The following is a 24,847-nucleotide window of genomic DNA, read 5'->3' on the forward strand; positions in this document are numbered from 1 at the left end:
TCTGCACTTAGCAGCGGCTTCAATCGACCATGTTGCCTAACCTCCTTAATTCTTTCTTCCATCTATTAGATCAAAATGAGCAGTTAACTACTTAGAGATGTCACTTGCTTACTTCCATCAAAACTATCAAGGAAGCTTGTAGTCAAGCTTTCAGCTGTAGTTCCAACAAACTCCACTGCTTTTTAGGTAGACTTCATTGACAATCAGAAACATAGAAGTCACATATAGAAAACAACTGGAATTTAGTAATCTATCGGTCTACTGAAGTTGGAGAAAAACAGCAGAGAAATGTGTAAGAGTTTTGGCTCGTATAATTGTTCACACATAAAAAGAGGGAGCTTTGGCGTAACTCGTAAAGTTGTTGTCATATGACCAGGAGGTCACGGGTTCAAGCCGTGGAAACATCCTCTTGCAGAAATGCAAGGCAAGGCTGCGTACAATAGACCCTTGTGGTCCGGTCATTCCCGTACCCCGCGCATAGCGGGAACTTAGTGCACCGGACTGCCCTAAGTGTTCACATAAAACATCTACAACACATAAATGCTACAAGCTTATAAAACAGAACTTAATTTGAGAATCCTTTGTAATAAAGTAACTGTGCATTTCAAAATCCATGATAAATCTCAAAGTCGGATGCACCTACATCATGCTTGAGTAAAGTTTGATACATGATGTCCATTGGCAAGAGGTAAGTCCTTTTTACAGAAATGAAGAGGGAAAAAGTACGTACTAAACACCTGAATCTGTTAGTTCTTACATATTACATGCATTGTACTGTGATTAAATAGAAAGTTTGAGCTCCTCTGCTTGTTGCTGCTAATTCTCAGAGCATAGACTCATCCAACTACAGCTAGAGCTACCACGAATATTCAGCAGATCATTATCTACTCGGGGTAAGTAGTCATCAGCAATTACATACAGCCCCAATTATCTGCATGATGCCTTCAAGTTTGACTTCTGTTTCTCAATGGAAATTTCTGTTGATTTTGTATCATTTTCTGCTATTTTTAAAGCTCAATCTCTTCCGTATGCACCAAAAGATATACTTATTGAGCAGAAGATACCTCAAGATGCCCATAATACTCTGGTTTTTTCCCATTTGGCATAAATGTGTATATGCCCTAAACTAGCAAAAGGTTCCAATAAAATTCTCGACGCCATGAAATATATTTGGCAGGTTCCTCAATTCCAACATTTCTTTTCTGAACCACGTTTCTTGATTAGAATTTCTGACTCGTCATAATAATCTAAGGGACCCAAATATTATATGAGGTTCAACCATTTTTCCCATGAATGAACCATACTGGGGGGTAATCCTGATAGTATGTGGAATGGTAAACACTGGGTCTTCTACAATTTGGTGGAAGTTTTGGGATCTCTTTAAGCCTCTTGCAGTGTAGCAAGCCCAAATGTCGAAGGCAACAGAGTTGGGTTATGCTTTGAGGCAGATAATCAAAATTATTTCCGTTGAGATGCAATTCTACCAAAGAAGATAAAGATCCAATGTCTTCCGGAAGTCCTCCGTCTACTATATTGCAGTAAGTGAGAGACAGAATTTCCAACGACAATAATCCTTGAGCCACTGAAGGAAAGATAAAGGACTCTTCTCCGTAGAGTTGTTCATTGACGATGGCTCCAAACATCAAGGATTTAAGTTTGTTCAAGCGTGTGATAGAAGAAGGAGGTCGTGAAATTCTAGTACATCTAGCATCAAGTTTCTCTAAGCTTTCTAAATCCCCTATCTCTTCTGGCAAGCTTTTAAGTTCTGAGCATTTCACAAGACATAGAGACTTCAAATTTTTCAACCTACAAATGTTGCTTGGAAGAGTTACCAAAACATTGGAAAACAAGTCTAACTCGGTAAGGGCACTTAGGTATCTAATAAATGATGGTAGTTTTGTTATCCCTGTTCCGCTCATATCTAATTCTGACAAGCAATTCATGCTTTGGGGGATTTCTGGACAATTTTCCAAATGATTGCAGTGTCTTAAGTTCAGATATTTAAGAGATCCCGTGTGAAAAATACTTGGAAGCCTCTCAAGTCTTGTACACCAAGAAAAATCTAACATGATGAGCTTTTTGCAATATCCAAGGGAATGGTGAACCTCTTCGAGATATGCACATCCTGACAGTCTCAAAATCTCCAAATTTGGCATCCCTGTGAAATCTGGTGCGTGCATTAAGCTTGTACTCATGGAAAGATCGAGGGACTTTAAATCTGTCAAATACTGTTCACAAAAATATGGAAAACTGAGCTTATAATGAGGGGGAGCCATGATTTGGCGTTGTCATGCATCATAAATTTGGACATGTCAAAGTAGAAATTATGTTAAGCAAATGTGAGAAAGTCAATGGTTTTTATTCATCACTGAAAGATAGTGATTGTTAGATATAGAGATAACAGGAAGGAAATAATATTCAACTATACTACCTTTTTCTCCATCCATAATTGATGCAATGAACTACGCGGAAGTGCCAGATGAACAAGCCTTTTGGGTTCAAATTTAGCTGGCAATGACTTTAAAGGGTAGACATCCCAGCAAAACCAACGCAAATTGTTTGACAGGTACTCAATGGATCCATCATGAAATTTGATAGGCTTACCACGTGTCAGAATGTGTAATATCCTAAGCCTCTTCATATTTTTCAGAGCCGCTTTGCTATTGATTGAATGGTCCGTGGTACAGTTGATCCAGATTGCTTCCATTGTCTCGCTACCCTGGTAAACAAGATCATTAATATTTGTCTACAGTGGATAATTGAAAATGCAGTATAAGATCATCCCAAATATGGTTACTTTAGTTTCCTTACTCCTCACAGTGTTAAACATGATTTAAGCTGGATTGGTTCAACCTTTAAGGTTCTTAGAGCTTAATCCATTGTACTTCTAAAATCATGGGTTTTGATCTAATACTTGTTCAAATTTAGTGAACTTTCACATACACACACATATATACATATAGGGTGCAGATGAATTCGTTCCTAAAAAGCTACATCTTGACTCTCTCTCTACATATATATAAAGTCCTTTCATTTGTGATATAGACAACTCTATTTGTATGCAAAATTTCACAATTTCAAGGGATTAAATTTATTTCAAGTATTCAAATTTTAAACTTTGAGGCAATGGTTTTTTCTATCATTCTAGCTTTCAACCATTACTTTAACATCTTTTATACTATTACTAATGAAATACATAGATTACTATAACATCTTAAATTTAAGTCAAGTCAAATACGATCTTACAAGATGACCACAGGGGGAGTACTTTTCTACTTAAAATATTATGTCAATTTGTAAACTTTTTAGAATTTCAGTGACGGAGCGAACTCTATATTAAGAAGTTATGTACCAATTTATGCAAATAGAAATTTGACTTGAAGAATGAAACAGGGTAAATAGAAAATGTGGAAACTTGAGGTTCAAGCTTCAAAAAAGTATGAAAATGTATTTGCTGCATCAGGTAGTTCATTTTGCTTTCTGTCGACTAACATACACAAGTGACGTGATTCAAAAATTTAAACAAAACCAGATCCATGTATGCAAGACTGGGAAGGATTTGGAATTTGAATATATCCAATATATCTTCGAATATGAGAGAAAAATTAGTATAATTTTTGAGCATTATTTAGCTTACTTACCATGTTGTTATTCATCAGTTCCACAAAATCTTCTTTGAGCCATAGTCTACTTCGCTTTGCAGGATCCTTTTGCATGGTCACTACATATCTGCCCATTTCTTGTATCAAATCATGCATATCAATTCTACCTTCTTTAGAGATAAACACAAGCGATTTTTCAATTAAGACACTCAAACCAAGAGTAGAACCAAAGTGACAGCTCTTGACGATTTCTTCAACATAATGTTTCTCGTATCCTCGTAGGAAACATGCTATATCTAGAAATATCTCTTGCTCTATGGGCTCCAGTCCATCATAACTTATTTTCAGCTTTTTAAAAATTTCGAAACTGAAATCATTCTTCATCTGTTTTGCAGCAATTCTCCACTCAATTATGCTTCTCTTATGCAAGTAAGAACCCCAAACTTTGAGTGCTATAGGAAGGCCTTTAGCAAGACTTACTACCTCCAATATGAGCTTCTCGAAACACTTATCAGGAACTTCTTTCTTGAAAGCATGTTGATTGAACAATTGAATAGCATCACGGTTAGCAAGTGTAGTTATCTCATATATGGCATCAGTCTTACCAAGCAAATGATTGTTTCTACTTGTAACGATAATTCTACTGCCTTTACCAAACCAACCATGATCTCCAGCTAAGTAATCCAAATGGTCCCCATGATCAACATCATCAAGGACAATTAGAACCTTTTTAGAACGGAGTCTACCGCTATCATGTGCTTTCCCTCATCCTTATTATTGACGTAATCATCTTTGTTTCTCAACAATTTAGAAAGCAGGGTATTTTGCAGAGAATGTATTTGATATCTTGTTTCATTTTCCTTAATATCCGCAAGGAAACAAACAACATCAAATTGATCGGAAAGTTCGTCAAAAACGACCCTTACAATTGCTGTCTTGCCTATTCTTCCCATGCCACAGATCCCAATCATTCGAACACCGTCAGTTTCCATCTCTAGCATGGATTTTACTTGCTCGAGGTGAGTATCTATTCCCACAATATCTTTTCTAGAGGACAAAACAGCATTGCGTAAGCTGGACGAAATTTTGTCAACAATCTGCAAAATGATTTCTGATTCAATCCTGCAATGATGACAAGGTCATAGAAACAGATAAAATTTGCTTGATTGAAAGTGAATATGTAAAAGGAGTAATCACATAGATCAAAAACTTGAAGGCCCGCCTTATTTATCAATATGTCCGATCATCAAAATAAACTAAAAATGAGGCACTAAACTGATTTTCGCCTTTTCTTTTATTTGTGTTTCTACATACAATGAGTTGATTTAGTTTTGATTCTTAACCCATTTTCAGCCTGTTAATCAATTGAGAGGATAGTTATCAGCTAAAGTCATAATGGATTATTATAGTAAATTCCATCTTTAGATTTCATAGAAGCACTATGTATACTTAACTTACCCATCACAGTTATTGCAGACATCGGGACCCTTTATAGTGGCCACTTCATTCAGAGAATTTCGCCATCTTCGCACCTTTTCTATTCCATCATCATCCTTATATTTTGATTCGTGTTCAGCTAAGACTTTAGCAAAGCTCCCCTTTTGATGTCGAACTTCTGATGGATCCACATGATAAAAAACTGGGATGACAATTTGTCCATGTTGCTTCTTGCATTCCATGATTTTCAGTAATTCCATTAAGCACCACGAAGATGAAGCAAAATTCTTTGACAAAATGATAACGGCCACTTGAGACTCTTCAATAGCTTTATCAAGTTCTTGTGGGATTGAAGTCCCATGCTCTACTCTTTTATCATCCAGAAATGTGTGAATTCCACTGATTTTCAAAGCATGGTATAAGTGACTTACAAACGTTTTGCGGGTATCTTCACCCCTAAAACTTAGGAAGACATCATAGTTCCATCGAGGAACTTGTGAAGCACTGGTAACAGAAGAAGATGCCTGCTTTTAGTTGTGTGAAAGAAAATGAATTATAGGAATTTCCGTTGTAGTGCTATTTTTAACAAAGTCTACAGGCAGGAGCCAGGCGCACCAAAGTCTTTAATATAAACCTGCCACTACTCAAAAGAGAAGACATTAGCACTAGAAAACTGTTGTTACCCCAAATAAGCACACCTTTCTCCAACTAATGTTAAGCAAAAAAATATAGTGTCTGGTGTAGATGTATATCCCACTCCGGCACATTCATATATTTTGGAGGACCCTTTAAGCTACTTTCAATCAGAAAGGTCAAGGTAAAGCGAAGGGTCCACTTAATTTTGGCTGAGAAGAGAGATGTTCAACTGTGGACTTTTGTACCTCCTTGGCACAATAGAATGCAGCTTCAGAATATCAGAACACTGCTTAAATTACTTCTAAAATCGAGATAAGGAAATAAGTATCCAGCAACCTTCAAGTAATCCACATTCATAGAACTCCATCACATGTAAAAGACTACAAGCAAGCAGCTAAAAAGGGTTCCAACACATAGAAGTTTGTGTAGATATAGCACAATGTTCATTAATTCTTAATAAACATCCTTCTTGATTGAAAACATAAAGCTACCATCAGTCATAAAAGGCTGTGACCTGCTATAACTCTCATACCTATGATCAATCTATGAAATCAACAAATCCTTTACTCCTCCTTTGAACTTCTTTCTTCCTATGGCTATAGCCTATAGCTGTCCAACCCTCTCAAATGCAAAGATAACTAATAAGAAATGGACCTTGGACCTAACTCAACCCTAAAAGCTAGCTTATGAGGTGAGAATTGTCCAAGATCATACAACAATAATAACCCAAAAGTAATATATTTTCTTGGATAAGTAAGCCAACGGAATTAGACATATAACTTATCTAACAAAAGGAGTATCCAATCATGATTACAGTCTGCAATTAAAACAATATAGTAAATTTAGCGATAAATTAAACCACCTTGTGAAGTATATGTAATTGATAGTAAAAAAGGGGGGAAATATAGTACCTCCAAACTTGCCATATGATATTGGTTGGTGATTCAATCAAGAATTACTGGAGTTAGTTCTTTTCTGCAATTAACAGAGCTTTGTTGGACTGTTTATTGCTGGATATATTCACTTGAGAATTGGGAACCATCTAAGCTTACCAAGATGACAGTAATTCCAACATAATACAAGTCAGCATCGAACGGAAGTTCAAGCAAAGGGCAACAACAAATAGTTAAAGCATACGGAGTTTCCAATGTATTTCTTGTGGTTATATGGTTGTTAGTTTCTTGTCTCTTGGCTTCGGTTATAGAGTTGGTTACTTGTACTTTCCGTTGAATAAGAACATCTGAATCAGAATAAAACAACTGACTATTAAAATGTGTATTAAATTTAAAAATGTACGTCTGAATATTACAATAGATTAAAATTTAAACAAAGGTTAGGCAGGGGAATAAAAGTCCAATATTTTAAACATGGAGGACTATTAGTGCTTCATATGAAAGGAAAGGAATGAAATGCAGTTAACTCATTTGAGATTGAACTCATAGTCATGGCTCAAATTTACCTCAACATGAAAGTGCAGTTCTCAAGCCCAACTAGATTTCAGTTTGAACCTACTTCAATGGAGCTCAAAAGCGAGCCCTACCGAAAAGCATATTATTTGTTATTAATCAACAAACTAAAATGAATGCTGGTACAGGTCAAGACGTGTATATAGACATCTTGGAAAAGCAGTTTAAGGCCCTAAACGTCGCGCTAATATCTTGAGAACCAGAAACTTTGCTATCCAGCTAGAAGATTCTTACAAGCAACTCAAACTAACTTAAAAAGATTTAGCAAGAGAAGTCGTTCAGCTATACAAAACATTGACACCCACTAAAATGCCAATTCAACTATTCTCCAATAATCGATGATTCAATTCTAACTTAACATATTTAATCTAGTTATTACTAGTTCTCAACCAACAACAAGTCCATGATAATTCAGCTCAATCTTATACTCGTCCGACAACTTTCAATATGAACAATATATACCATAAGAACCAAAGACACCAAAAAAGGAAAAAAAAAAAAAAATACAGGCTACAGCTACGCCTCGATTCCAAACTTGTTTGGGTTATACATCCTTACTGTCTATATCACTCCATTTAGAATTGTCGTCAATCCAGTATTCAATAATTTGTCTAACACTAGACTACTAGAGGTCTATATAACTTTGTATGTCTTCTACTTTTTGGTATAATTCTTCTATAAAGACATGTTTTCCTCCAATCATTAATAAAATTTATGAATTGATAAAAAATCTATAATTTCGTCAAAAAGGAAGGAAAAAAAAGAGTGAAGGAACTCTGCCTTCCGTCAGCTGTGTTTGCTGGTTCTGAAAATACTGCTACTGATATGGCGCTGAACGTCTCTGCTGATGATTTCTCTGTTGAAAGATAGGGTTAGCATTAGGATGCATGCTCCGACCGCCACTGCCATGTCCACCACTCATCCACGGCGGCGGATATTTTGATCTCGAATTCATAACCAATATGGTTATCTATGGAGTTCTCAAATCCATAATACTAAAAGGAGACATCATCAACAAGGGAGACTCGAACTCACAACCTCTCGGTTGGAAGGGGGACATCAACCAGAATAAGAAAAGACAGTATAGAAGAATTTTTAAATGTGAATCTTCCGATTATGGCAACCGCCGGCGACCGGAGGCAACGCCAACTTGCAAAGCAATTAATGTGAAGTAGCAGGGCGATTTATAAGTCGCATTCACGATTTAATGTGAAGTATTAGGTGTTGATTTAAAAAATAAGAACTAGGTATAAAGAGTTTTTTTTTTTTAAAAGAAGTATTTTATGGATAAAATAGTAAATATTTTGGTTAAATTTAAAGTGGTTATAAGCTGAAATTTGATAAGTCGGGAGAGACTAACTTATGGCTTTTGGCTTATCTTTGGCTTATAAACACTTAACTTATAAGCACTTTTAATTTTACCAAACGCGTAAATAAGCCAAAAAGTGCTTATAAGCCAGTTTGACCTGCTTATAAACTTAGCCAAATACCCTCTTATAAGCTGCATTATACTATTGTGATTTATAAGTGGTATTCTAATATTGCGATTTTAATAGCTTGTTTGGATGTGTTTGTATTGTATAGTATTATTACTTTAAATATAATATTTATTTTGATTGTTACTTAAATTTTGTTGTATCGTATCGTTTAAATCATTCGTTATGTAACGATGAAAAGTGTCACTTTATGGAACGAGCGATTTGGTGTAATCACGTCGTTTTCTTTTTTCTCTCATCTTGCACCCTTTTATTATTAAATAATCCTATTTTATTCTTTACCTTACTTTTTTATATAATAATATTACCTCGTTTATATTTTCTTTATAATATTGCAACTTTATTCTTCATATTATCAGTGCATGACATCACGAAATGGTGACAAACAATACAATCTATTCAATTATTGTAAATATCAAAACGATACAGTACAATACAATACAATACAATACAATAAAACGATATATAACAACCATCCAAACAAGCTGTAAGTCGCATCAAATCACATTGGTTCCATTCTACTATAGTCGCGTTGGTTGCATTCCAATATAGTCGCATTCCGTTTTTACGATTTATAAGTCGCATTTCTACATTGTGATTTATTCTTATTCGTTGTTATATTCCTGAATCACAATTTACAAGTCGCATTAAAATTGTGATATATAAGTCGCATTCCAAAATACAATTTATAATTTTCATTACGTAATAAGAATTATAAGTAGCATTTCTGAAATGTGATTTACAATTCACAATTTATATATCGCATGTAATTGTATTTTTAAAATACGATGCAAGCTAAAACCATCCGTCGAACGGTTCATTACCTACCTCAAAACGCATGTGAATCACGTTTATCATATTCGCTTTGTATATTCTTTGCAAAAATTACACAATAATAAAAAGTTTATTCACTCGAATGAGCTCTTAAGAATGAGGCGGAGTCACCTTCGTGGAAAAAATACATTGTGTAAGTAGGCAAAAAGAAAATTTTATATATATACTATGTATTGACTCCCCTTAATTTTTCAATATGTTTACTTTTATATATTTTGATACTCCTTAATGAAAATTCTGGCTCCGCCACTGAGTAAACATACTACTAATTAAGTCTGTGATTTTGGTGACTCTTATACGTTAGTAAAACGGGGGTGAAATTCAAAAATAGCCAAATTTACAATTGGTCGTTCAAAAATAGTCCAGTTTCAAAAGTAATTGAAATTTAGCCACTTTTTATATAAAGATAAATCTAAATGAAAACATTGTTCAAACTCTGGAAAAATACTCCAGCATAATATACTGGAGTTCCAGTATAATATACCCTGTCCAACATAATATACTGAAGTTTGGAGCACCGATGCTCCAGTCTCCAGTATATTATACTGGAGCCAGCAAAGTATACTGCTCCAGCATAATATACTGGAAGTTCATACACAGGTGCACCCAGTATATTATGCTGGACCGGTCTCTGTTACAGCAAAATAGTGGCTATTTTTTATTGACTTGGTAAACGCTGACTATTTTTGAATGACCAGTCCGAAAACTGGCTAGACCGTGCTATTTTTACGTAAAACTGTTACTCCCTCCATTCCACAATGAATGACCAATTTGCTTGGGCACACCCATTAAGAAAATACTAAATTCTAGACAAAAATAATTAGTGTGACTAAACTACCCTAAATTAAATATTGAAGCATAATTTAATGTGATGAGTAAAACTTATTTTGGACCAAAATAAAAAGGCAAATTAATCATTTATTGTGGATCGGAGGGAGTAAAACACTCTTACGATAGCAAGAACTTTTAAAAATTATTAATCATAGTATTATTTAAAAGATAAATTCGGGAAAATAGACAGAAGAAAAAGAAAAGAAAATAAAGGAAAGGATAAAGTAGAGTAATGAAAACGGTTCAGCCTAATAAGTTAACTACCTCAAAGAAAGAAGAAAAAAAAACAATATTTGTCGTGGTAAAGAGTTAGAAAAGGGCCTCATTTCACTCCAATTTAAGAGAATTATATCCACAATTTTTTAGAGGTTACTAAATTCCATCAATTTCACCTCCTATTATGTGGATCTCCCAATCACGTGTCGTGTTTTTATCGGTGTAATTCAATAAATTATTTTCTTCAAAAAAAAAAAAATGTGAATAATTCTACATTATCGGTCAGGACAATTTATTCGTTTGTTTGTTTGTTTAATGTCAATGATCAAGAAAGTTAAATATAAGAAGGAAAGATTGGATTATTAAAGTTTTTTTTCTCTGCCATTTCACATTGAAAAATTTATATTGAGAAGAAGAAAAGAAGAGAAAAAAGGAGAAGGAAATGGCATTTACAGGTACATTGGATAAATGCAAAGCTTGTGATAAGACAGTTTATTTTGTTGATTTATTGTCTGCTGATGGAGCTACTTTCCATAAATCCTGTTTCAAATGTAGCCATTGCAAAGGCACTCTTGTGGTATGTTTAATTAATTACCTTTCTCTTACTTTTTTAACTCTTTATTTGCTATACTTCGTGACTTGACAAGTTTTACGTTAACGGTAAATGTACCGCTATATTCTTCCTTTATGTATCGACCCCAATTTATTTGAAATGGATACGTAGTTACTAATATATTTCTTTTGCTCAACATATGGTAAAAGAATCTTGCTTTTTATCGATCTATAGTTTTCCTTGTCTTCTATAATTTGTTTGTGTTATTGCCTTGTTCAGGGGCGAAGAGAGAGTAGAACCTGCAGGTTCGGCCAAATCCAATAGTTTTGGTCCAAATCATATATTTGTCTTAAAAAACTCATTGGATATACGTAAAGTATTAATTCAGAACCAGCAACTTAAAAGATTTAGAATTTCGAACTCACAAATTTTAAATCCGGCCTCTGATTCTTGCCCTGTTTGGCCCCACCCCCAACCTCTCCTCACCTTTAAATATAAAATAGAAAAGGAAAAAGAATCCAGTTACAAAAATTAAATATAGTGACAATATTAGCATTGTGACTATATTTTAAAAAAATGTGTAATATTCTTACCTAATATGGGATCTTGAAGGCATGTATTCATTGAAAATCCATGCTAAATTGGCCTTAAGATAGACCAAGTTGTCAATGAAATTAATCATCAAGAATTAAGAAAAAAACTAGACCCTTGTTTCTGTGTATTTTAGTTGGGTAGGTAGCCCGATGCATAAGGTATTCCGTATTCACGCAAGGTACGAGAAAGGATCGTATCCCAAGAAGTGCAATGTAGACAGTCTATCATAATACAAGCATTAGTAACTGCTTTATCGTTTCTGTATATTTGACTTTTTAAATTAATGTAGTTGTGGTGATTTTGGACAGATGAGCAATTATTCCTCAATGGATGGAGTACTCTACTGCAAGCCACATTTCGAACAACTTTTTAAGGAATCTGGAAATTTTAGCAAGAATTTTCAGACTGCTTGTAAGACATCATTTTCTCATAATTCATGATTTATTTGCAAGGTTTCACAGTATTCAATTTCTTTATATTTACTAATCAATTTTAACCTTATTTTTTTAAATTTATGTAGCCAAACCTGAGAGGGAAAATTCGCTGGTACGTTGTCTCAAACTTCACATCTAAATAATATTATACTGGATCTTTACATGTCTTAAGATTGATATTAACCCTCCCTAAATTTCTCTTTTCTTGTCATTAAACAAGAAAACATGGTAATGACAATTCATACAACCAATTTCAACTTATTTGGAGTTGAGACACAATATTATTATTGTTATTTTTAGGATATCATTAAAAACATTCTAAATATTTTCTTTTTGTGTTTTAGTTCAACCCTCCTAATGATTAAATGCCATAATTTTGTGTAGACAAGGGCTCCAAGCAAACTCTCAGCCTTGTTTTCTGGAACTCAAGACAAATGTGCTGCTTGCAACAAAACTGTTTACCCTCTCGAAAAGGTATGAAATTATTTTTTTTAGGAAAATATAAATTTTCAAAATATAAGTCATTTCTGGTGTTTGATTGCCATAAAATATTCTCAAGAGAAAATGACTTTTCTCACTGTTGAGCGCAGAAGTTATTTTCCATCGGGATTATTTTGCTTTAACCAAAGTATTTTTTATCAAACAGTGAAAAATATTTTCTAAAAAATTATTTTCCAGAAAAAGAGTATTTTCCCGAAAATTTTACTTTTATCAAACCATTTTGCTTATATTATCCAAATTTTATTATCCATCTTTAATCAATATTTATTGTCTGTCTTTAATACTCAAAATTTTCATTAAACAGTACCCAATTTGCTAATATTTTCATCAAAAAACTATTACTCCTATCAATCTTTAATACAATATATGCTTTTTCCTGGAAATATTTTCACTCTCCAACCAAACCAAACAGTGGAAAACATTTTTAAGGAATTATTTTCCAAAATAAGTAATTTTCGAAAAGTGATTTTTCTCATACCAAACATGTCCGATCAATATGATTTTGTGTTGAATACTAGCTTCTATAAACTCATCTCATAATGATGATTTGTTAGGTAACAATGGAGGGAGAAGCTTTCCACAAATCATGCTTCAAGTGTGCACATGGAGGTTGTCCCTTAACTCATGCAACATATGCTGCACTTGATGGAGTTCTCTACTGCAAACACCATTTTGCTCAACTTTTCATGGAGAAAGGAAATTACCAACATGTCCTCAAGGCTGCTAATAACAAGAAGAATAGTGCTGAAAAGGCAGATGAAGAGCAAGAGCCAACTGAAAAGGCAGAAGATGAGCAGCCACAAGACAAGGAGCCTGATGATAATGAGCAACCACCAATTATAGAGGAATTCTGATCACTTAAAATTTTATACTATTATTGATTGCTTTAACCTAAAATATTTGTGTTTTTTATAAGTTTGAAAAGGTTTTTCTCATTTAAATCCAAGACAAATACTCTTATTTTGTGATTTAAAATTCTTGTCTTGATTTTTTTTACTTTCATTTTTTTCCCCTTCTTGGTGTCCAGCTTGTAAACATGTTTGAGAGGTTGTTCATTTTGACAATACAATAATTTGTTAGATATTATTCTTATTGTATTGTTGCAAGCATTGCTGAATGTTGCTGGCTAATGAATCAATTAAAAGAAGTACCGGTGAGGTGATTAGGCAGGACATGGCGCCTTCAACTTGCCGAAGACATGACTCTCGATAGGAGGGTGGGGAGGTTGAGAATTAGGGTTGTGAGTTAACAGGCAGTCTAGAGTTTCATCTAGGCATCCCAGTAGTATTAGTGCTAGTCTTATATTTTTCTCTGCCTAGCCCCTTGCTATTTCATATTGAGACATTATTTCCAGCAAGACTGAATTTATTTTTATAGTGTCGTATTCTTAGATATTTGTTGTTGCACGTATCTTCATCTGTGCCCATGTCTAATTGCACGTATCTTCATTTGTGCCCATGTCTAATTAACTGGTTGTTGTTAATGTCTGTTTATTGCTTTATTTTCACTTCTTTTGAGCCGAGGGTCTTTCGGAAACAGCCTCTCTACCTTCATTAGATAGGGGTAAGGTCTGCGTACACTTTACACTTCCCGGACCCCACGTGTGAAATTTCACTGGGGTTCTTGTTGTTGTCTTATTTTTTTTCCATCAAACTTGGTGTCCAGCTTGTAATTAACACGTTTGAGTGGTTGTCGATTTTGATTATACAATGATTTGTTAGATAATCTTCTTATTGTATTGTTGCAAGTATTGCTGCTGAATGTTGCTGGCTAATGAATCAATTAAAAGAACATCATTTTTCCCTCTCATTTCCATTAATATATTCCAGTTTATGCAACTCTATAGCGAATAGCGATGTAAGTTTCTACACAGACAGTGTCATCTGTCAATTAAAGAGATTGTCTTGGAGCAAGACCAGTTGTGAGAAATAAGTAACTATAGGTGGCTCCTGGTTGAAATTTTTAAGGCGTTAGACGAACCAGAAGTCATACTCAGAACATACAAGAAGATAGAAAGAGAGGTTGCAGGTTGTAATAGCAGCTGCATAAGACTAACCCTGAAGTCTGAACTTTTGTAATGCCAAATATTCCAATCTATTATAGTACACACACATCAAACCATTGTAATTTCCAAAAGTAGAGTGCTGTAAGTGTACCTAAGGCACTTTATTCAGATTTAACATTTGCAGCTCGGAAGGACTCTTTAGTTCGTCCATAGTATATGGCATGCCCGCTGGTGTATGTTATAAAGTTCCAGCCAAATGCTGAACCTCCAACGACATATGTCCCTTGGACAACATCATCTCCAGCTTGCTGTTTCTGAGATGAATTCGCTTCAGTTTTTGCAGATGTCCCATTTTCTGGAGGCTTCGTGTCTTTCTGCTGCTCGCTAGGCTTTTCTCGGTCCTTGATATCCACAGACATAGGCTGAGCTCCAGGTGCATCCTTAGCTGCCTCTGGATTTACTGTTTCAGTCATCATCTCCTTGTGAAGATCCATTAGGAGATTCAACTCTGCATACCAGCATTTACATGCACATGAGGATAAATGTCTGATATAATAATAACAATTTGATTGTCATGCTGAAAATCTTGATCATGGTTTGACAACAAAAAATTAAAAGAGCAGACACATAGGCATGGTTCCAATAACAACAAATAACCATATCCATGGCCAGGCATTTGAATTGCTATAGCTAAATATGTCTCACCTGAGGTGAGAGAAAGCCTGACCATTCAAAGTAGCACAACAAATGCGCCTTATGCAGATCATGCCTAATGGAATTTAAACAGTCTTCAATTAAGATACATCCAAGTGCCAGCGACAGTGAATCACACTGAATACAAGTTCAATAAAATCCAAGCATTTCCTAAATGAATAGCTGAAAACTGCTGCTATGTAAATTAATGTACAAGGCATAAGCTCCAGAGGAAGAAATGGCTTAACCACTAAAGTACCTCGCTACTCCTAGCATGCTGCAACTAACCAGCTTGTACTAAAACTAGGCACACTAGAAAACAAAGCAACAAACAACCATGTAACTATAGAGATAATGCAGTAAACCGCCATGCATTTCTTACTGACTCCAGAACTTTCACATGATGTATTAGATTAGTATCAGGAAAACAGAAAAGAAGAGAATGCACTAGCATGTACATAATCTCGTGATTAGTGTGGATTAAATTGCTAGTAACTTGGTGATGTATTTCATACAACTGTTCAAATAAGAAATCGAAAAGAATAAATTTGATAGGAAGCTTACGTTGACGAATTTCGGTAGCAGCCTTGCAATTCCGGAAGTCAGGAGTCCGAAGAACCTTCAAGATGACAAATAAAAGTAAGCTCCTATAACATCCAATAAAATGAGTTAACATTCATGAAGGCAATAGAAAAAGTGAGTTTTTCCATGGATTGGCCTTTTACAACTTTCTTCCCAGTGTCATTTTGTGCTTATAGATAAGACCTCTAGGTGTTTAGGGTATCATTATGCATTGCTTGAGGTCTCATTTTACAAAAATGAATCTACAGAACTTTAACAAGCTAACCAGAGAATTATAAATGATATATATACATTTTTGCGCATAATGCTTCTCTTATTCTGGTTCAAGATCTTACATCAAATTAGCAATTGGAAACCATTTACAGTTTTCAGCTCAAGGCAAAGGTGAGTCCTCAGTTCCGTAAGACATTCAGATCCAATGCATGGGGAGAGAAACTTTCCCCATTATGGCACATCCAAGCAGCTTAATGGAACAAAGGATTTTATATCTTATATTGAAATAAGTTCAAGCACAATCACAGGTTCTAACCACATTAGTGCCAGTTAATAGACACCTACAGTTTACACACGTTTGAAATGGACTGAGATAGATTAAATTCATTATGATACTCAAGGAACCTATTGGAAGCATGTCAAAACCTAACTGGATTCATATATCAGGTAAAGTGTCACAACTGAAAATTATTTGCATAATGTACTGTATTACAATGCTTACTGTATCAACCGCGACTTTACAGCTTGTCTTGGATTATTAGTCATAGACTAATAGCTTTAGATTTAGTACTAAGCCACTTCATGCCCATGTTTGTCAAAGTTCAAGAACCAAAGCTGGATTATAATAGAAACCAGATATAAACACCTAGAAGGGAAGCCTGAGAGGAACAGTTAAGTTATCTCCAGATGATGTATAAGTCACCAGTTCGATCCGTGGAATCAACTAACTCTTGCGTCATGATAGGTTTCCTACATCACATCCACTTGGAGTACGGTCCTTTCCCCGGACCCTGCGTGAACACGGGATGCTTCATGGCTTCATGCACTGGGCTGCCCTTTTTATATAAATACCTACCTAACCTATACCCTAATAAACAACCAGAAATAGTAGAGACTTGCAGTCGCAAGAAGAAAAATGGCAACTCTTGCCTTGTCACTCTTTATGTAGTTTCTAACCTCTTTAAATCTCGCCAACTTTGTTTGTTTTAGATGCTTCCAGGGAGCATACACAAGGAAAAATATGCAGAAGAAGCTAGTTCATTTAGCAAGATAGAAATCCTTTCATTATAGGTTTAGAAACAAAGAGTTTTTGTGTTTGTTCCTTACTATCAGTACTTAGACGTTAGAGAAATTCAGAACGAAAGGAAAAATGAAGAGCATCCAGTGTGAAACAAAATGTCTCTTATACAAGTCCGAAAAGAAAAAAGAAGATGGACAGAGAGTATGCATCGGTGGAGGGGGAGTGACGCTAGGGAGAGGTAGAGGAGCACCAGGAGATGGTGGGAATGAAAGTGGCTTTCGAAACATAACACTATGCTCTTTACGGAAATAGCCCTTTTCTACAAAACTGTTAGAATTTTTTACTAAAGAGCTCTTGTTATTGAAATGTTTTCAATAAAAAGAGAAGAAAAATTGTTTCTATACATGCTTATGGAAAAAGAGTATCTGTACACTAGTATTTCCTCCGTATAAATTTGAAAAGCACCTTTCTACAAAGCACCCTTAAGTTTTCAATTACTGCTGAATGGTTTGATCTTGGATAAGTAAGCACCATCAGGTTCAAAATAAAGAAGCTAAGTTCTATTTATAGACCATTTTAACAGAGTAGGTCTTTTTTTTTTATAAGATAAATTGTATTAATCAAAAGGGAGAGAACTCCCGTATACAAGAAGTATACCAAAAAGTAGAGAATTTACATTTTAACAGAGTAGGTCATAGCTGACACACACAGAGAAAAGCCAAAACAGTTGGCGAAATTATGCCAAATTCTGGACTTCTTTCTAAAAGGAAATTCTATTTACAGAGACAGCGATGTGGCTTCTCAAGTACTAGTCAGGTTAGTAAAAAATGACATTGTTACTGCATTTTTACAAACTTGCAGAGTTCTCTTCATGCAGATCACCTTCAACTAATACAGTGAAATATTATTCACTGAAACAGCTAACCTGCTCTAAACCATACAGAATTCTACGATTTTCTGAACCTACTTCATCACCCAGGAATCCTATTCCCAACATGCCAACTTGTATAGTATAACTAATACTCGTAAATCATATTGCATGAAGAAGAATAACATTACTGGCTTACTGCTGCTACTATAGTTTCTTTCAACAACTAGTAAATACATGGATAAATTGCACTAAAATGTTTATAAAACCCAAAAGCCCTAGTATGATAAATGTCACATTTCTACCACCTTCGGAGCTAGAAAATCTTTTAAATGGAGAGAAAAAATCACAAGAGAAAATTATACTCCAACATTGAGCAGAACTTTAACAAGAGTAGTCCAAACAAAGTCAAGTTATTCACAGATAAATGTCAAATCTTTAACACCACAGGAGCTAGAACAACTCTTAAACCGGAGAAAAGAATAGGAAATGTGATATTTTTTTATCTTTTAAGAACAAAAAATATCAAGAACGGATTTTCACAGCCCAAAAATATACTAAAATTCAATTTTCAGAGAAATCTAATAGGAAAACCCACAAAATGAAGGACACCAACAAGCAATAACAACAGGAAGAATCCAAAAGATGTCAAAGTAATGCAACAAAAAAAAATCACACTTTTATACAGCAAAAAAATATACTCCAACTAAATTCAACTTCCAAAGAAATCTAATGGGAAAAACCAAAAATTGAAGGACACCACAAGAAGAGTCCAAAACAAGTCAATTTAGGCAACAACAAACCAAAAAAGTTCACATTTTTATAGAGCAAAAAATACACTCCAACTAAAATTCAAATTTCAATGAAATTTAATGGAGAAAACCGCAAATTGAAGGACACCCACAAGCAATAATAACAAGAAAAGTCCAATACAAGTCAATTTATTCAGAGATTTGTACCTCAATAACATGAGGTCTGAGATCTTTAACAATGAGTCGCATCTTGTAATAAGGGGTGGAGGTGTCAAGTGGCCTCTTTCTACTGTTCATGTGTTGCTGAGAAGAAGGATTTTGAGTTGGGGGTTCCATGGATTCACTTTCCCTTCTACTCTGTACAAATGGAAGGACTCAAGAAGCAGTGAATCTTTGGTGCTGGACAGTGGTGGTCTTTTTCTTGAATCTTGAGCAAACGTCACTCAGGTCCCAAACTATGCTATAAGTACAATGTGATCCTTTAGGTATCGTTTGGTATGAGGTATAAGAAGGTATAAGGGTGGTACAAAAATTTAATATCACCTTAATACTCTGTTTGATTAGTAAATTTCGGTATTAATTTTAACATCGAGATAACTTATATCTTATAGAAGGTGGGGTAATTAGCACCGGAATAACTTATACATTCTTCTTACAAATTATGCAATTGTCATATTTAATAAAACATATCAAACAATGGACAAAAAATAATCCCAGCATAACTAATATCTGCATAACTTATCCAATATAACTTATACCGGTATAAATTATATTTCAACCAAACGACCCCGTATAACTTATACCAGTATAACTTATCCCGGCATAAGCTGTATTCAAACCAAACGACCCTTACGGGGTTGATAGATTTCAGTACCGGTGTTAATTTTAATTATACACATTCTATTATAAAAGTACGAAATTCTAATACGAAGTGTTGATATATTTTCTTACCCTTCGTAAATGCTTTTCATGTCGGACAAATCAAATTACAATTAATAATTAATTATGGCATAACTAAAATTAAGGATTTTGATGACTTTTACGTGGCGGAGCATTTTTTTTCCTTCATTAAGTTAGTTAAATAAAATCAACAATCATTAGTTTCATAGTTTTACAATTTTTTTCATTAACTTTTATTATATAACTCAAATATGAATTTTAAAATAGTGTTATGTGATTTTTTAGACTCATATTCCTTGAATCGAGGTTCACGCACAATGCATGTATCCTAAGATTAGTACAATATATGTGTATTATGTGTGTAAGAATATATCTCGATATTTTTTTCTTAATATCGAATATGGAAATCTTTAAAAACTTAAGCCAAATACATAGTATTATATTAGCTACCAAAACCATAATATAAATCTTTTTATTTCGATTAGATTATTCAGTAAAAGGGCAGCCTAGTGCATAAAGCATCTCATATTCATGCAGAGTCCAAGAAAGGGCCGCAGGCCTAGGGATGTGATATGAACAGTTGACTACTTCCACGGTTCGAACCTGTAATTTATAGGTCACATGGAGATAATATTATCATTGCTCCAGGCTCCCATTCCTGATTCGATTATTCAGCATATACCAAAATTATGCACACCCTTAAATTGACAGAAATTCAAAAATAGCCAGATTTACAAGTGGTCATTCAAAAATAGTCACAGTTTCAAAAGTAATCGAAATTCAGCCACTTTTCATGTAAAGATAAATTTGAATGAAAACAATGTTCAAAATCTGAAAAATACTCCAGCATAATATAATGGAGTTCCAGTATAATATATTGGAGTTCCAGTATAATATACCGGTCCAGCATAATATGTTGGAAGTTCATACATAGGTGCTCCAATTTCCAATATATTATGCTGGAACTTTCCGCGTATCGGAATTCCAGCATAATATGCTGGAAGTTCATACACAGATGCACCGATCTTCAGTATATTATGCTGGAACTTTCCGTGTTGCAACAAAATAATAACTATTTTTCAATGATTTTGCAAACGCTGGCCATTTTTGAATGACCAGTTCGAAAACTAGCTAGCCCGTGTTATTTTTACCCTTAAATTTGACGACTAGTTCAATTGAGTCAAACACCAAATCAATTGGGCAACGATTTGGATTATCATAATGATGTGTTAAGCTTAAAATGGGCTATAGACATTGACTCACCTTGCTGTGACACCAACAATTCTTTTATTTTTTCTTTTTTTAATTCATATCTAGGAATAAGTGAAAAAACCAGATTCACAAATTAACCGTTACCAAACCAACTACCTAATCCAGTATCCACTACATTCCTTAAACAGAACTCTTCACTTCACTCTTTGTACACTCCCATGTTGTCACCTTCCTCCCCCATTTCCAAACCCTAAACCCTAATTCCCATCATCAATGACAAATTCAAGAACCCTTTTCAGCATTCAATCTCCAACCAATGCATCTTTTTCTTCCCATTTTACCCTCAAACTACCTTCAAAATTACAACAACAATCATTCCCTTCCAAACTTAGCTACAAGAAGTTCAGTTTCAGTACTTTCAAAGTCCGTTGTTGCCCTCAACAAACTCCAGAGAATCAAAATTCAACTTCTGCCCTTATCTCAATTCTTCGTATAATACCTGATTGGGCTGACAGAATTCAAGAAGAAGGTATGAAAAAGAAGAGATCTTTATACAAACATGAAAGTTGGGTGCAACATAGAAGTTCTTTGAGGCATGTTAGGCACTTGTTTTCGAGCTTGAATTCGCGTGTTATTTTGTCGTTGGTTCCTCCGGTTATAGCTTTTACTTCAGTGGCAGTAGTGATTGCTAGTTATAATTCTGCTGTTTCAATGCATTGGTTGCCTGAGTTTTTCCCTGTATTGAGAGCTAGTCCACTGCCATATCAGTTGACAGCTCCAGCTCTGGCGCTTCTTTTGGTGTTTAGGACAGAGGCATCGTACTCGAGGTTCGAAACAGGGAAGAAGGCTTGGACTAAAGTGATTGCTGGAACCAATGATTTTGCTAGGCAGGTCATTGCTTGTGTTGATAAGAGTGATGCTGTGCTCAAAGAAGCACTTTTACAGTATATCATGGCATTTCCAGTTGCCTTGAAGGTATATACGTTCGTATAGTTAATCGATTTAGCTCACTATGATCTGTGCATACATACCATACCTTTTTATATGAGGCCTTCAATTTTGCTCATTCATTCTTGCTATGGGGTTAAAAGGGGGCGAGGTAAACCTAACATCACATGGAAAGAAGTTGTCTCGAAAGACCTACAAATTCTTGGAATCAGTGCAGACTTAGCTAAAGATAAGGCACAATGGAAGAAAAATATCCATATAGGCGATACTTAATAGTTAGGAATAGGCTTTAAATATTACTATTTTTCTTATTTTATTTTGGCATGATGGTGATATGAGTTGAGCTTAAAGAAAGAAGTGAGAATTCATATCGCCGACCCCAACTTTTTTCGGGACTGAGACATAGTTGTTGTTGTTGATGATTCTTTCTATGGGTTTACTGTATTTCCCTGCGATCTGTGTAGGAGAGAAATTCATAGATCATTGTGATAAATGGAGAATTTTGGTGTTTCTGCAACTTGTTCTGTCACGAATAAAAAAAATAAGAGAGAACAAAACTTAGGATAAATTCCTAAATACAAGTGAAATTGGGAATAGTCTGCTATCTGCTGGCTAATGCAATGATCAGATAGTTTAGAATGTCTTATTAACTGGATAGTAGCCTAAAAGAGCTAAGTGGATTATTTTCAAAATTTCTATGGCCTAAGTATAGGCTTTATCAAAATCCAAATGGCCTATGTGTATTCCTCCTTGTTTTGATGATTTAACCTGGTCTCTGCATCGTTCATTGATAATTAAAAGAAACTTTCTCAAACTGCGTCAAAAGGCCTTCTATCACAGTTATTGTTGTTGTATATTAACTGAAATGACCATAAAATTGTAGAAGCTTTAAATCCTTATTTTACTTTTTAAACATGGAACAACTGGTATTTTGAGCTCATTGCCAACCTATATATTGATAAGTCTTATTCTATATGTTCTTATGCACTTAAAAGCAGAATATATGTTCTATGATAAGCAAAGGGATAATGTTCCTTAGTATTAAACACTAAGATTACAATACTTTTATGCAGTGCCACATAACATACGGCTCGGATATAGCAAGTGATCTCAAAAACTTACTTGAGGCTGATGATCTAGCATTAGTTCTCAGTTCTAAGCATCGCCCTCGTTGCGTCATTGGGTTCATCTCTCAGTGCCTTCAGTCATTAAACTTGGAGGGAACAAAGCTGACTCAGCTGGTAATTTTTCTTAACGAAGATGTTCTCTTTTATGAAGTAGAAAGGCTACACAGGGGTTACATCTTACATCTTATTATTTCAGCTTTAATTCTTTTTCATTTTGGTGTATTAGAAGACCAGTGTAAACAGCGACCATAGAAATCTCTTTAAGAAGGAGCTTCATTTGCTAAATCACATTGATTTCGTCACTTGCAGGATAATCTTAAGAGTTCGACCTAATGACTTGTGGTTTTAAAAAGTGCAGGAGTCAAAGATTTCTTGTTTCCATGAAGGTATTGGTGTATGTGAACAACTCGCGGGCATACCTATTCCGCTTTCATACACTCGGTTGACTTCAAGGTTCTTGGTCCTTTGGCATCTCACTCTTCCTATAATACTTTGGGACGATTGTCATTGGATTGTGGTTCCAGCTACTTTCATAAGTGCTGCTTCCTTATTCTGCATTGAAGAGGTCAGATTTCACTTTCTTCAATTAACCAGAGGAACTAATACTTTGTGATATAATTACTTCCTGCAGTAGAGATCACTTTGTCTGAAGGCAAGACTATATTAAAATGTCACAGCTTGAAGAGCCGTACTCTTCAATATGTACAATGGCAGAGGCATGATTTTCACCAAGAGGGGTTAAAAAATAAAATAAGTAAACATGCAAAGAATCCAAGGGGATTCATCATCTAAAGATGTACATAAAAATCAAATTTGATCTATAATTTTCCGGCGAAGGGTGTTCGGATAAATCCCCATCCTCCCCTAGCTCCCCTCATGAAACGAACATATTATTATTTATCTTAAGTTTCAGTTTGTGGGGGCATTCCAGCTGATATCATCTTCAATTTAAATTGCTATATATGAGTGCTAAACTTAATGGTCTTATTACATAGAGTATCCGATGAATTGTCCGAGGCCCCAGGAGTTCATGATACTGTAACCTTGGTTTTCAAAATCAAGGCCTATGTGTATTCCTCCTTGTTTTGCAAAAGGTTAAATAATAAAAATAAAGAGGAGAGAAATACAGTTGAAGATTTCTATTTGATTGGAGCGTTGACACTGTTCAATACTGAGGTCACAGCTTGGTTAGTAACCTTCTGGACAAGGGAGGGGCGTAGAGGATGACAAATAATATCAGTTAATTCACATTTGACCAAAACTAGGATGTCCATTTTTGCAGGTTGGTGTCCTTATCGAGGAGCCATTTCCAATGCTTGCACTTGATGAGCTCTGTCAGCTTGTTCGCGACAACATCCAAGAAGCAATGGCAAACGAAAAGCAGATTCAAGAAAGATTAAATGCCAAAAGAAAGAAATGTTTTAGTGAACATTCTCCAAATGGTTGGCCAACCTCATAGGATGATAGGAAGTACTACGACTTAAACGAAGACTGAAGTATGTGTGTATAGAGCATTTTCTCTATCATAACTTCAACTACTGTACAGAAAGAGGGACTCTCGATACATGACTTATTTCTCTCCCCATATGTGTAAATATAGGGTTGGTACAAAGTATTTGTTGTAGAAAAAATAAAACACTTGAAGTACAACTTCTATATTCAATGACTTCAAAATTGGCTTACAGAAAGCATGTATCATCTCGTGTATAACCTCATGAGAAGCATGTACTCTTTGTAACATAATAGAAGAGACATAACTCAGGAAGCATTTTTCAGTTATCGCGGTCTCTCTTTTCGAGGAGAAGATTGAAGTTTTGGCTGTTAATACTCTGGTGTTACAATAGCTGCCTGTCTCCTACTATTTCAGCATTAGATTGAAAAACTCAACTTTCATATTTTTGGTGATACAATATGAATGGTGGTTGT

At 34.9% G+C, this 24,847-nt stretch overlaps 3 protein-coding genes, 1 long non-coding RNA gene and 1 pseudogene across 4 annotated transcripts; 2 read left to right on the top strand and 3 right to left on the bottom strand.

Moving 5' to 3' along the window:
* Window positions 1-708: 708 nt before the first annotated feature.
* On the bottom strand, window positions 709-5,569 carry LOC104228437 (TMV resistance protein N-like; annotated as a pseudogene).
* A 49-nt stretch (window positions 5,570-5,618) lies between these two features.
* On the bottom strand, window positions 5,619-8,344 carry LOC104228431 (uncharacterized). Its single transcript, XR_011407481.1, has 2 exons — window positions 7,922-8,344; window positions 5,619-6,915 (listed from the first exon to the last, which is right to left on the bottom strand). It is a non-coding gene; the product is annotated as an uncharacterized lncRNA (long non-coding RNA).
* A 2,447-nt stretch (window positions 8,345-10,791) lies between these two features.
* Window positions 10,792-13,974, top strand: LOC104228432 (LIM domain-containing protein PLIM2c-like). The gene is made up of 5 exons (XM_009780896.2): window positions 10,792-11,095; window positions 11,974-12,076; window positions 12,186-12,211; window positions 12,484-12,573; window positions 13,155-13,974. The coding sequence occupies exons 1-5, from the start codon at window positions 10,961-10,963 to the stop codon at window positions 13,452-13,454; spliced, it is 654 nt and encodes a 217-aa protein (XP_009779198.1). The 5' UTR covers window positions 10,792-10,960; the 3' UTR covers window positions 13,455-13,974.
* A 648-nt stretch (window positions 13,975-14,622) lies between these two features.
* LOC104228433 (uncharacterized) lies at window positions 14,623-19,172 on the bottom strand. Its single transcript, XM_009780897.2, has 3 exons — window positions 18,942-19,172; window positions 15,863-15,917; window positions 14,623-15,113 (listed from the first exon to the last, which is right to left on the bottom strand). Exons 1-3 carry the CDS (start codon window positions 19,068-19,070, stop codon window positions 14,767-14,769), a joined length of 531 nt encoding a protein of 176 aa, XP_009779199.1. The 5' UTR covers window positions 19,071-19,172; the 3' UTR covers window positions 14,623-14,766.
* A 1,862-nt stretch (window positions 19,173-21,034) lies between these two features.
* LOC104228435 (voltage-dependent chloride channel 1, chloroplastic-like) lies at window positions 21,035-24,700 on the top strand. The gene is made up of 4 exons (XM_009780898.2): window positions 21,035-21,821; window positions 22,868-23,035; window positions 23,280-23,486; window positions 24,204-24,700. Exons 1-4 carry the CDS (start codon window positions 21,120-21,122, stop codon window positions 24,378-24,380), a joined length of 1,254 nt encoding a protein of 417 aa, XP_009779200.1. The 5' UTR covers window positions 21,035-21,119; the 3' UTR covers window positions 24,381-24,700.
* Window positions 24,701-24,847: the final 147 nt, after the last annotated feature.

Source organism: Nicotiana sylvestris, chromosome 5 (genome assembly GCF_000393655.2).
Source record: "Nicotiana sylvestris chromosome 5, ASM39365v2, whole genome shotgun sequence".
Classification (NCBI taxonomy): domain Eukaryota; kingdom Viridiplantae; phylum Streptophyta; class Magnoliopsida; order Solanales; family Solanaceae; genus Nicotiana; species Nicotiana sylvestris.

Coding starts and splice junctions, on each gene's coding strand:
- LOC104228432 (XM_009780896.2), top strand. CDS start 10,961: ATGGCATTTACAGGTACATTGGATAAATGCAAAGCTTGTGATAAGACA. Junction 12,212..12,483: donor CTGAGAGGGAAAATTCGCTG/GTACGTTGTCTC, acceptor AATTTTGTGTAG/ACAAGGGCTCCAAGCAAACT. Junction 12,574..13,154: donor CTGTTTACCCTCTCGAAAAG/GTATGAAATTAT, acceptor ATGATTTGTTAG/GTAACAATGGAGGGAGAAGC.
- LOC104228435 (XM_009780898.2), top strand. CDS start 21,120: ATGACAAATTCAAGAACCCTTTTCAGCATTCAATCTCCAACCAATGCA. Junction 23,036..23,279: donor GAACAAAGCTGACTCAGCTG/GTAATTTTTCTT, acceptor TAAAAAGTGCAG/GAGTCAAAGATTTCTTGTTT. Junction 23,487..24,203: donor CCTTATTCTGCATTGAAGAG/GTCAGATTTCAC, acceptor CCATTTTTGCAG/GTTGGTGTCCTTATCGAGGA.
- LOC104228433 (XM_009780897.2), bottom strand. CDS start 19,070: ATGGAACCCCCAACTCAAAATCCTTCTTCTCAGCAACACATGAACAGT. Junction 15,918..18,941: donor TCAGACCTCATGTTATTGAG/GTACAAATCTCT, acceptor GTCATCTTGAAG/GTTCTTCGGACTCCTGACTT. Junction 15,114..15,862: donor TGCTACCGAAATTCGTCAAC/GTAAGCTTCCTA, acceptor GCTGGTATGCAG/AGTTGAATCTCCTAATGGAT.